The following is an 11,980-nucleotide window of genomic DNA, read 5'->3' as shown; positions in this document are numbered from 1 at the left end:
AAAGTCAAGGATACAAAGATTCCACAATAATAGTAAAAAACCTTTTGAAAACAGGGATTTAAGCTGCTTACCTGTGGCAGGGCGGAGCTGAGCTGCCGCTGCAGCGAGTCTCTGTCATAGATGACATCCTTGTAGATGCTGCTGGGCCAGACCGAGGCTCTCCTGAGTTTCCCTCAATGTGTCCAACAGCCGGTCCCGTTCGTCCAGCATATTAACCATAAGCTGTTCAAAATGTGAGTCCGGGTCTGAGGCGCTGCTCTGAGAGCCGCGTTGGCTCAGAGCTGTGTCCTCGCTGATCGTGGGCATCACTTCACACATCATCTTTGCTCTGCTGAAGAGACGAAAAACCAGAAATTAGACAATAGGCAATTTACACTCTGAACTTTCCAATTAAGTTTTTTTTTTTTTTTTATACATATAATACATACACAAACCGTCACCCATATTACAATACAGTTGCTGAACAACTTCAAATAAGAGGCAGCATACTCCCTTTTGGACCCATACACATCTAATAATAAAATTGTAGTTAAAAAAAGAAAAGAAAGAAAGAAGACATAATAACAGTGGGTTTGTGCATGGATGAGAACCAAATTCTAATTCATAGGAATGATGAGTATTTGTATAGAGCAGGGTATATAGGAAAGCAAACATGTCTGTCCATGTCTTCTGTTTTGTACTCATGCCTCTGTGTAAATATCCACACACTTCTGTTTGTATGGCTGCGTGCATGTGACTGGGCCTGACACAGTTGGAGCTTGGCTCAGCGTCACCCCGGCGTTTCAAAGCTGCAGACACGTCTTGGGATGCTGGGCGTTCTGCCCTAGATTTCACGCTTGTGCTGTTTAATGGGCCAGCCCAGATCGAGTTGCATAATACACCATATCTATGCTATAGTGGATATGTGAAGCAATATTCCAGCTCCCCTCAGGGTTTTTAGAAAGCTTCAGGAATCATTCTAACGGATGTCCAGGTCGGTTCATAAGCTAAAGTTATGTTTGCATCACTGCAGGTAAGTAAGAAAAGAAGAAATGAGCCACGGGAAGTCACTGTATTTTTGTAGCTCAGTGCCACACAGATTAGAAAGGCCCGTTCAACACAGACCATGAAAGAAAATTATAAGTTTGAATGATATTATTCATTGCTCACTTCTCATGACTTTCTACCACTATCGAGTGGAAAGAGTCATTTTTTGCCTTGAGGTTATCAAGGTTGGAAGTCAGCTTAAAAAAATAAAGTTAGCTACAAGAGGTTGGGAAGGCCTATACCTTCTTACAGCAGTATAACTGTTTTACATAAATATATTTTATTGTTATAAACAAGCCATGTACTTCTGATAATAACCTGGGTTTTATTCAGCTACACAGTAAAAAGGCTAACATCTTACATTCAAAGTCCCTAAAACCAGCTGTTTGCTAGGTTAGCAAACAGCTAGCTACTCATTAAACAACAACTCTACATATTTTTAAGCTAGTATTACGCTAGCAATTTTCTACATGTCAAATCTTGTCCTACTGTACTTATACCCATTATTTTTAGCACATATGTGCACTACAGGTGCCCATGGTATGATCGTATTCAACAAAATTGTGTAGAACGTCACATTTCTCACTCTTACTGGTCACCATCTTGCCTATACTGGAAAACATGCCAGTGGCAGATGTTTTTCAGGTGTTACATGGTTTTTGGTGTTTATGCATGTTAAATTCTCGTCTTAACTGTAAAAGTGTGTAGTAGGAGTAGTCAAAAGCTCAACAAGTGCAAGTGTTCATAGAAAAATATAGCAACTACAATGACAATTTCGGTCAAACATTATGTGGTGACAATATCGGTATCAGCTGCATTTATAAAGATGAAATTAACAGGCTATCAGTCTAATTTGGCCCAGTTGTTTTTCAACCATGTCCCATAGTCTTTAAAGATGTCCTTAGCCTGTGCAATACTCAGGAAGCAACATGCAAAATACCTATAAATTAATGATAATTCTGGCTCCAGTGCTAGACCATACATTCTCATTGTCTGGTCCTAGACTTGGTTTATTTAGTGAGAAAACAATATCCTATTGCCCAGACTTGGTCCCCTCTGGGTGGGTTACAATGCCAGGTCTGTGTCTCAGCATGTTCTGGCAGTAAGATGGGGTCTTCCATATCTTCTCCAGGCATCCGTCCAGGCTCCCACCAGTTCACTATTCAGCCACCATCCGCGGCCATTTAGACCAGAGAGCCGAAGCCTGCATGCTGCTTGGCTGGACACACTGCACATGCCACCCATCGCTTGGGAGAGCAGGCCGGCTGGCAGACAGACTGAGGACAAACGGCGGTGCATTTTAAGTAGAAGGTAATTCATCTGACTATGACTCAATACATGTTAGTGCAAAAACAAAGCATACAATTGGCTATTAGAGTCTCAAATACTAATTTCTATTTCTAATTTCTACTTTTATTGATTCCAAGTGATTCTTCCATGGTCAAAATGTTTCAAACCTTGCTCCTAACTCTCAGGTTTACTAAAATTTTACGTTTTTGGTGTTAATCTCCTAGGCTTGATCACATTTGTCTCGTCAAAGCAGCAACAAACAGGCACATTTTGCTGTTTGATGGCGCTTTATTTCTGCTTTAAGCTGTGTAGAAAGCAAATTGTGCTGAGGATGTTTTTTCTGCTTCACGGCACATACAATCTCCTTTTGTCCTGTTCCTGCACCTTATGCTTTGATCTCACCGTGACTGCCCCTTAAATTATTTCACTGTCTATGAAAAATCAATAGATATGGAGAGAAAATGCACTGTCTGATCTGCTTTCCCCTGTGCTCTTAGTCATAAAAAGCAACCTTTAAAAACACTGAACCATATCATTCAGTACAACACTTATCTGGATAATTATTCCATTCAAAAGCCATTAGATCAGTCTCTAGTTTTACTCAAGAAAAAGACCAAAAAGTACAGCATATTCTGTTGACAATAACTTATGGATAAAGTTTTCCCAAAATGTGTTTTTTTTTGTGGGTAAATGCTCCTCTGCTGCTCAGTATTTGCTGCTATTGGAAGGCATGTTTGTGCAGCAAGTTATTAGTTCTCTCTCTAGTGTGAAGCAGTAGCAGTGACAGGTAAGAGTTAGTGTACTCCCCTTGAATAGATAATCACCCACAGTGGGCTGTGTGAAGAATGTCCGGACTGAGAGCTCTTATTGCCAGCTGGGATGCACATGTTGTCTAGATTGCACTCATTAGCAGTGACAGTACTATTTCCTGACAACTGAAAAGCCAATTTGACCACTATTAAAACAGCTATTTGGTCTACAGATAATTCTTATGGCCTGACAGAAAGGCTACTGATAGTTTTTCTATGCTCATTTCCACTGCAATGAAACATCACAGCACATTATGTTAATGTGTACCAGGAAAGCTCCCACAAATTCCTTTAGCATGTCTGGCTATCCCTTGTCATGAATGCTTGTCATAATGAATATGTAAGATTTTATCTGCCAGAATGATAGTTTTGGAGAGAAACTGACATTTTTAGCAATTGAGTGAAAGTGTTGTAAGAACCAGATGACATTTAAGTGACTAAATTTAGTGCAGCTGGTTAAAGATGGTTAAATGTGAGGGTAAAAGTGTGCAGAAATCATTGATGGGAGGGAACAGGAACACGCTCAATTGAACTCATTGTGGACTACAGTTGAAATAAGAATACACACAGACAGACATGCAGGGATCATTGGGGTTTTCTCTACACGCCATATGCCAATCAATGAATTATTCAAGGGGGTAGGAGTGAGGTTTTCTTCTCAATCAGTGCAACAAATCCAAAGCCCCTTCTCTGCCTATTGGCATTCAAGCTCATTCCTGGTGCTAGATGGGAGGAAATTACTGAGAAAACTTGCATCTGCAAGACATTGCAATGCTAAAAACGATAAAAATCATGGAAAACTTGGGAAAAATTAAGCCTTCTTAGTTCCTTTCGGCAGGTGAGTATCCATAAAACATTCATAATTAACAGTGTCACTACAGGAGGGGCTGTGTGTTGTACATCACTCTGGTGGAGGACCATGTATCATTTCTTCAGCCTGGAGAAGGGCTGTAGTCTCAGTGTCTGCTGTTCGATTGCTTGGTCGATATGCTCACTACAACCCTATAGATCAAGCCTTCCAGGACTGATCAATAATTCCCAACAGTGGAAGCAACAGACTACCTGTGAAAAATGGGGCGTGCTGATAGCATCCCATTTTTCACAGTTTGGACTAGGTCTAACTTTTTTTTTCTGAACCTTTACTCAGAGTCGACCTCAAACTGGCTTACACGGAGAAGCTGTTGGTGTGGCTGCAGTTTGTTAAAACAGATGGCCAGAAAAGTCAAGTGCAAAAACAGCTCATCAACTAACAATGCATATCAGCTGAAAAACAGTAACTTATTTGCAAGTTTCAAGAACTTCTGCGTTTAAGGTGTGAGACTAAGTTCAACATCCAGCCAAAGTTGCTGAACCTAGCAGACGGTACACCCACACAAAGCTGGATATGTACCCTCCTTGTCCATCAAATTCTTGACTACAGCTTGAGACCAAGTTTTACATCACATAATAGACTTTTTGTCATAACCATAATCTTTTTTGATGTTTTGAGGGAGACTTGCCTTGGAAGCCTTCGCTGGTTGTGCACAGAAAAGTAAGCTGGACAGAGAAGTTAAGATCCTGCCATCTTCTCACCTCTTCACCTGGCATCGCTGTCTGAAGTGTTTGTCAGATGTCTGTTTCAGAAATTGTTGGATGCAACACCTCCAAAGTGTAGAGAATGTGGGCTCACTAGGACATCGGCTGGCACTTTATTTGAAGCATACTGCCAATGACAGCTAAATGATAACACTGCAAAGCACAATACTTCAGAAAGATTTTTCTTAAAAGCCATTTTAAGTAAAAAAGATTTAAAAAATGTCTTTTTTGGAATTGCCCATTATATGCTTGTCCAACAAATGACCTGAATGACCTTAGACCTTGTTTTATTTACTCTGACATACTGATTCCTAATCTAAACTATTGCAGTTCACCCTCCGGCACATCTACAAAGACCCATAATGAAAATGGACAAGCAGGGGGAAAAAAAACAAAGTTAAGCCACAAGATTATTCCCCTGAGTAAGAATCAAGCAGGCAGTGAATTACTGTATCTATATGGGACAGATGTAAAATTTGACACTTATGTAGAATCACTCCATTTTGGCAGAAACAAATCAGCAAACGGCAGCTAATTTCCTGAATGTCTTCAGTTAATCTCATTAATGGGAACAATTGTGTGAGTAGATAAGGCACAGCACACAAAACAGCAGTGTGTTCCTAGAGCAGTATATGGCCAAGTGAGGCAAATTCAGCACTATTCACCACCTGGGAAACATCAAAAGACATGTGGAGTGTGAGCGTGTTCAGAACAGACAGCGGCCTGAACACGACACTCTGCAGCTTTAGAGATAAGCTGTACTACTCTATGCTTGTTGGGCTAATTTTGGAGAGGCTAAAATAAAACCGACATTATTTAATAGTGTGTTTAAAGCCTTGTTATCATTAGGAATGAAATTACTAATGCTTTAACGCATTGAACAAGGAAATGGTAATTTAGAAAGGAGTAAAGCAAAATAAAGTAGGCCCAAAAACCCATTATGGGCTTTTTAAAAAAAACTAAATGTAAGGTCAGCTCTTTGAACATTTGTAGCAACATGTTAAGCTCATTAAAACTAATTTTCTTACAATATGAATACAAGTGTACAATCATTTGTTTTAATGACAATGGACTTTACTTGCACATCAAGCAGTTAGCCGACAGGATAGTTGGTTTATGACAGATTGCACTTTCAAGTAATATTTGTGCTGGACTTCTTGGCGGGCAGATGAGCAAAGTGCATCTACAGACTGGATTGATGAGCTCCACGGGTAATGGGAAAGCTGTTGCATGCCGCTCTTTCCCATTTTGGCATTCATATCAGGCTGACAGGTGGGAAAAGAGTGACACAGCATATTTGTGAATGGAACTGGCCAGATTGCATGGTACACTCATAGTGCTGGAAAATCTCCTTCATATGGCACCCTGTACCACGGAGACTTCAGACGACCAAGAGACAGTCTGTCAAGAAAACAACGATTCAAATCTATTACACAGGATTGCTCAGGATATTATAATAATTGCAGTAGGCATACCAAAAGTAATATGGCTGTAGTGTAAAGATCTTGGATGTTAACCTGAAATAATTTCTTGCTCCAAAGTGGTCATTTTAAAGGGTGACCCCGTTCCACTCCTGCTGGGTCTCAAACACCTTCCTGATCAACTATATCAGAACTGCATACAGAGGTGAGTTCTGTGGTTGCTTATTTCAACAAGTTGAATTGCAAGTACGCACCAGGACTGCTGTCTGCAAAATCTTGGTCTTGGATTGAAGGGCATCTCAGAAGAAATGTTATGTGCATGGTTAGTTGGTTTTGCAAGTGATGGTGCTGTGATGGGCTGTTAGAAAGAAGAAGCCATACTCTTGTATGAAAATATTAACACCAACCTGCCTGCAATTCACTGAAGCAGTCATAACCTGCTATAGAACACAGAACTAAGATATTTTCCCGTTTTTGTTAACTCCCTACTGTTGATCTTCTTAAATAAACAGGGTGCCTACTTCCCTATTTGGACATCTGAAGATGTAGGTAAATTATTATTATTATTTAAGTGCTACTGTTCAGATGTAGAAAAGCAGAAAAAATATCTGTCATCAAAACACATTTTTTTCCCTCAGGAATCTACTGTAGTGGAATATCTGTTTATTGTTTCTAAATAATTTTGACAAGAAGACTAAAGTTACATTGTACAGTTGTTAATTACTACTTTTTATACGTATCTATTAGTAGGCTGAGAGAAAGTGATTCATTAATTGGATACAGCATCTCCCTGCCAGGATGTTTCTGAAAAGAGCTTAAGCAGAATTTAGATGTCACATTAGCAAGAAACTGTGGTGTAGTGGTTAAGGCACTGAAAATCTTCTTACCATTATTTTAGTCGCTAGCAGGTTGCTGTGGTCACCATTAGTTTGGGTGAAAGACATGCATGTCTGCAAACATTTGCAAACTATTCACCAAAACATAGTGAAAATGTGGAAAGAGCGATGCAAGCTGAAAAGACATAATGTCCACCTTCAGAATACAAATTGTGCCTTACCACTGCAACAAACACATTTCAAAAGTTGCACCTTTTACGTTGAAGGTGAACATTCCCCATTTCCGATTTCCGGCGCTGACAAGGTCCTAGCGTTTGGTGACTGAGGCCCAACAGCTGATTTAGACGTCTTGGGTCAGTCTTTGTAGAGCCTACCACATTGCCTACATAAGTGGGTGGCACCATTGTCAGCATTCAAGCATGTGTGTGCAGCAGCACATGTTAATTATCTTGTGGTGGTTGCTGACATTTGTGATTAATTATATTGAGGCTATGACTATTATTCCTTATTTTGGTTATTCTCTTACCGATCCGTTCCAAAACTGTGGTTAAATGGTCGCAGGAAATCAACAGTACTGAACAGGCCAATCACAAAAGTTGCAGGCTGCATATACGTGACATACGGTTTCATTTCTAGAGAGGTGCATGTCAGGTAGCAGAGTATGCTTTCAGAGATTAAAATAAACCTAGATATAACACAGAAATATAAATCCTCTGTAACACATTCACCTTACATGCAAAAGATACCCACTTTGAAGCCAGGAGAACCCACAAACCCAGCTTTAGGGGACACAGGCTCACATTCTCCTAGTGCCAGTCCCAAGCCAGGATTAAACAGAAGTGTTCTGTCAGGAGGTTTAAGATTTTTGCCAAAACATCCATTTGTGGAACCATTTGCTGTGGAGAACCCTCGGGAAACAAGGGAGCAACCAAAAGTACCTTTTCTAAATGTACAAGAAACAACATCTTTAGTAATATTCATACAACACTAGGTTGCAGAAACTTTGATTCTACAGCTTCTGATGTTTCAGCACGAAAATACAGACGGACACTATATATTTATAGACACTAGAAATTATATATATATATATTTATAGACACTAGAAATTATATATATATATATATATATATATATATATATATATATATATAAATAAGTAAATAAAAGAAGGGACGTTATGTTTAGTCAAGACAGAAAACATCAACAACAAAATGGAAGTTGAAATCAAAAGGTATTGAAATCATGCAAAAACTATTAATTAAGTGCATTATGGCACAAGTGGCTGCCATCATTATAGACAACTTAGATTCACTAATTAACCTAACACACATCTTTGGACTGTGGCAGAAAACTGGAGCAATGAGAGAAAACCCACCAGGCACAACGAGAACAAAGGCCCCAGGAATTAAACCGCAGCGTTAACCACTGATGCAAGATACACGACAGACACTGTGTGAAACTTGTTTGAATCCTTTTCAGTAAATAGCAAAACCTTAAAATCTAAGAGTAAAACTAATATTTTTGTCAATACTTGTTGTTTTTGGACAAAGACAGACTGTCTCCTTATATTGGTTGATAAATCTAGATGAAATTGTCCAAATATATACCTTTTCCTTACCAACTTCAGACATCTATTGGCCCTCAAAAAAGCACACATAGTTATTTTGAGGTCCTACAATTAGCCCTATTAATACTAATCCTCAGCTTATCTGTAGGCATAGAAATGGACTTTTACTGTACCACTATTTTTGAGAGGATATCCTGGTAACATCAATGTATTCCACAGCAGTCTGAGAACAAGCTACCTGCCTTAAGAAATACACTTCCAAACACGCTCTCGAGCTTTATAGTAAGTTTTATTTCAGCGATTGAAATCCCATCTGCCTCAATCCCAAGAATTATAGTCACAAAGTCTACCAGCAAATGCTGCTTCTGCTTCCTGAAACAGTGTGTTAGTCCAAACCACAATCTTTTGTTCAGTACATGAAAAATAGCTTGTGCAACTGTAATACATTACATCACAAAAATAGTATTCAGCACTCATTGATACTCTCATGTGAAGCTTTGGTAGTAAAAGGTGAATGAGACAGAGATGGGATGAGGAGGATGGTGTTGGTGTAGAGTTACACCCAGCCTTCTGCCATTAGGAAGGCCGGGAAAGGGTGATGAGGCTGAGCATCAAGTGTATGTCTGTGTGTGTGTGTGTGTGTCTCCATTTCTCTGTGACTGCACTTTACCTGTGTGTGAGCATCTGCGAGGGTGAGGGGGGGGGAAGGGTTTTCTGTGTGTGTGTTTTCACTGGTTGTGTGCTCAACTGAAAATAAGTCTGCATGCACATGAAAGGATGAAAGGACATCGTGTAGCCTTTAACATCGCCCACAATCCCCTGCAGCAAGGTCATGCAAACCATGAATCGATGGAGATTGAATAAGAGCACTGATCGAGGTGAACAAAAAGGCAATAAAGCTCAAGTTGGAGGTGATTTGAACTGTGCCGTTTGTAACCACCACACCTGCCTCACCGCAACATTTTACCTTCCTCATTACCGAAGGTTTAGTGACAGTCAAACCTGGGCTTTAAAAGAGGACCTTAAACGATCATTTTATGCACATAAAAGCTTCTTCCACAGGTTGCCACTTTTCTCAATGAAACCTCGGGGGAATAAAAGCTTTGCCCGCACACCAGCCATATTAGGCAGGAAGGCGTATTTGCATGTTTGAGGTCCCTAACTGGAAAGTCACACACTTTATTTAAAAAAAACCCATTAAATTAAGCATCTTAGCTTTGCATAATGTATCTGTGTCACACTTTAAAGTATGTGCCACAGCTTCACAAGTCGGAATTCCTACTAATGCAAATATTGTCACATCTCTTCACCGTGCACGCCTGTAAATGTTAATATTAAATGGCAAGATCAGAGGGAAATCACAGCTTTGCCTACAGCAATTAACCTTCTACCAGCGAGCCAGCATCTGGATGTGTGTGTGTGAGTGAGTGAGTGTGTCTGTTCACTCATTCATCCATTTACAGGATAAAAAGTGTGAATGGAGAGGCAGGTGAGTAGATGGATGGATGACGGGGGAGTCTGTTGAATGCCTTCTTCCTCCTTGCATCTCTGTAATAGCCGGTGATAATGTTGTTTATAGGAGGGGCAGCTGTTCCTCATGTGACAGCTCGTCCTTTTGCGGTTACTAAGCACACACACACACACTCCAAGGCGGCCTGACTGCGGCGCTGATCGCGTCTTGACACCACTGTAACAACTCCGCCTCATTCTCTGAAATGATAATTGGGGAGAATCCTTGGCTATTGTCTCAAGTGCATTACATCATGCCAGCCTCTCAGTCTGCATCCCGCCCCCCTTCAACTCTCTGCTATGTCTCTCCACTGTGACAGCCGGCCGTGATTTTTTTCTTTCTCCGGCAGAGCTTCACAATGTCAACCACACGAAATTTATACATTATATACACCACGTATGCTTCCACACCAAGCGCTCACTACTCCCCGTAACATCCCCATCAGTCCAGAGTTGTGGAGATAAAAGGGGCACCGCAGAAAATCACCTTGAGCCCGAAGGAATGGGGCAATGTAGGTCACTGCGATACCGGCGGCAACAGTGTGCATACTCACAATTTGTTCCTTTACTATCAGCAGAGGCTCTGGCCGCGGATCAATGACAACTGCAGTCTGTGCAAGCTATACCATGAAGCGGACAATCCTAGGAGGCTTCTTCAGTGCAAAGAGCCAGCGACGCCAAGGATACGACCCTAAAGGTGCGGCTGGTCCCCGCCGCTGGCATTGTCAAAAAACAAAAGAGCAGGAACGATCGCCAAATTAGCCGGGTCGGGTAATGACATCTGATTTCCGGGGATCCACACGCACCGGTTAAGAAATTATGGCATGTTACAAATTCTGCTGTGATAAGCGGAGCTGGAAAAGACCATTGTAGGAGCTGACGGAGGGGAGGCGTGTGGAGTCTTAAAGTTGCAGCTGTGCAATTCTCTTTTCTTTATGTGCAGACCTATAATAATACGACTAGTACTACTAATAACAACAATAATAATAAAAGTGTTCAGCGTGTTAAAATATTTGATTTAGCCTGCTACATTTAATAGGTGTAAGATTTTATTTCTGACTAAAATAAAACGTGAAAAAGCGAAATATCTTCAATGTATGCCAGTAAACTATGATAAAATATCTGTTAGTACTGAGAGTACTTCTGTAAAATGTAAAATAGCGTTCCGCCAACCAATTAGAAAGGGCAGGGGAAAGCTCCTTTTTTCAGTCAGGCAGATGCCACCAGAAGCGATGTTCACCTTTTCCAGCCACACAGATGGTCTTTGCCAGATTCCCAAACGCTGTAGTTGGGAGATGCTTGGGGTCAGCCACCACTGCCTTCAGTCCCGAAGGCTGTTTGTCCAATTACCTAGGAAACAGTTGTTGTCCAATACAAAAGCCATTAACATTTACACTAGCTTGTTTCTTTTCATCAGGGACTCTCTCACAGAATCAGATCATATAAGATTTTTAGTAATATTTTGTTCAAGAGATTTTAATAGCTGCTTGTAGAAAGACACTATATGTTAAAAAAAACTGTTCTTAAAAAATGCAGGGAAAGGTGGGCTAAGTAAAAGTTACCACGGGATTACAACAGCTTGATAAAAACAATAAAAACTAGGTTTGATTGAAAGTGAAATATAAATACTGGATTTGTTATATATATAAAAAATATGACTGTGCAACTAAGTACAGGTGATTTTAAACGCAATAAATAATGATGAATTAAAAGAAAATTAAATGGTGAGTTTAAACGATGGAGAGACTTGAGAAGAATCTAACTTATTTAAATGTTTTTTGTTTTTTAAAAGATGGTTAAAAAAGAGTGGAACAGATAACATATGTATTAAATAGATGTTATTATAGATAACATTAATACAGTTTTGTCTTTAATATGGTACTGTAACATAAGGTTTTGGTTCACATATTTGTGATCTTTATGTGAATTTCAACCTGTAACGGCTCA

At 40.1% G+C, this 11,980-nt stretch overlaps 1 protein-coding gene across 1 annotated transcript in view; it reads right to left on the bottom strand.

Annotated features, from left to right (window-relative positions):
• The window catches only part of ppfia2 (PTPRF interacting protein alpha 2), a 180,950-nt gene extending 170,027 nt beyond the window's left edge, over positions 1–10,923 (bottom strand). Inside the window, 3 exon segments of the mRNA XM_040035557.1 lie at positions 72–128; positions 130–331; positions 10,588–10,923. Of these exon segments, the coding sequence (XP_039891491.1) occupies positions 72–128; positions 130–321 (249 nt within the window). The 5' untranslated portion in view covers positions 322–331; positions 10,588–10,923.
• Positions 10,924–11,980: the final 1,057 nt, after the last annotated feature.

Source organism: Simochromis diagramma, unplaced genomic scaffold, assembly GCF_900408965.1.
Source record: "Simochromis diagramma unplaced genomic scaffold, fSimDia1.1 OVJJ01000816.1, whole genome shotgun sequence".
Classification (NCBI taxonomy): domain Eukaryota; kingdom Metazoa; phylum Chordata; class Actinopteri; order Cichliformes; family Cichlidae; genus Simochromis; species Simochromis diagramma.
This window is presented reverse-complemented; position numbering and strand designations above follow the sequence as displayed.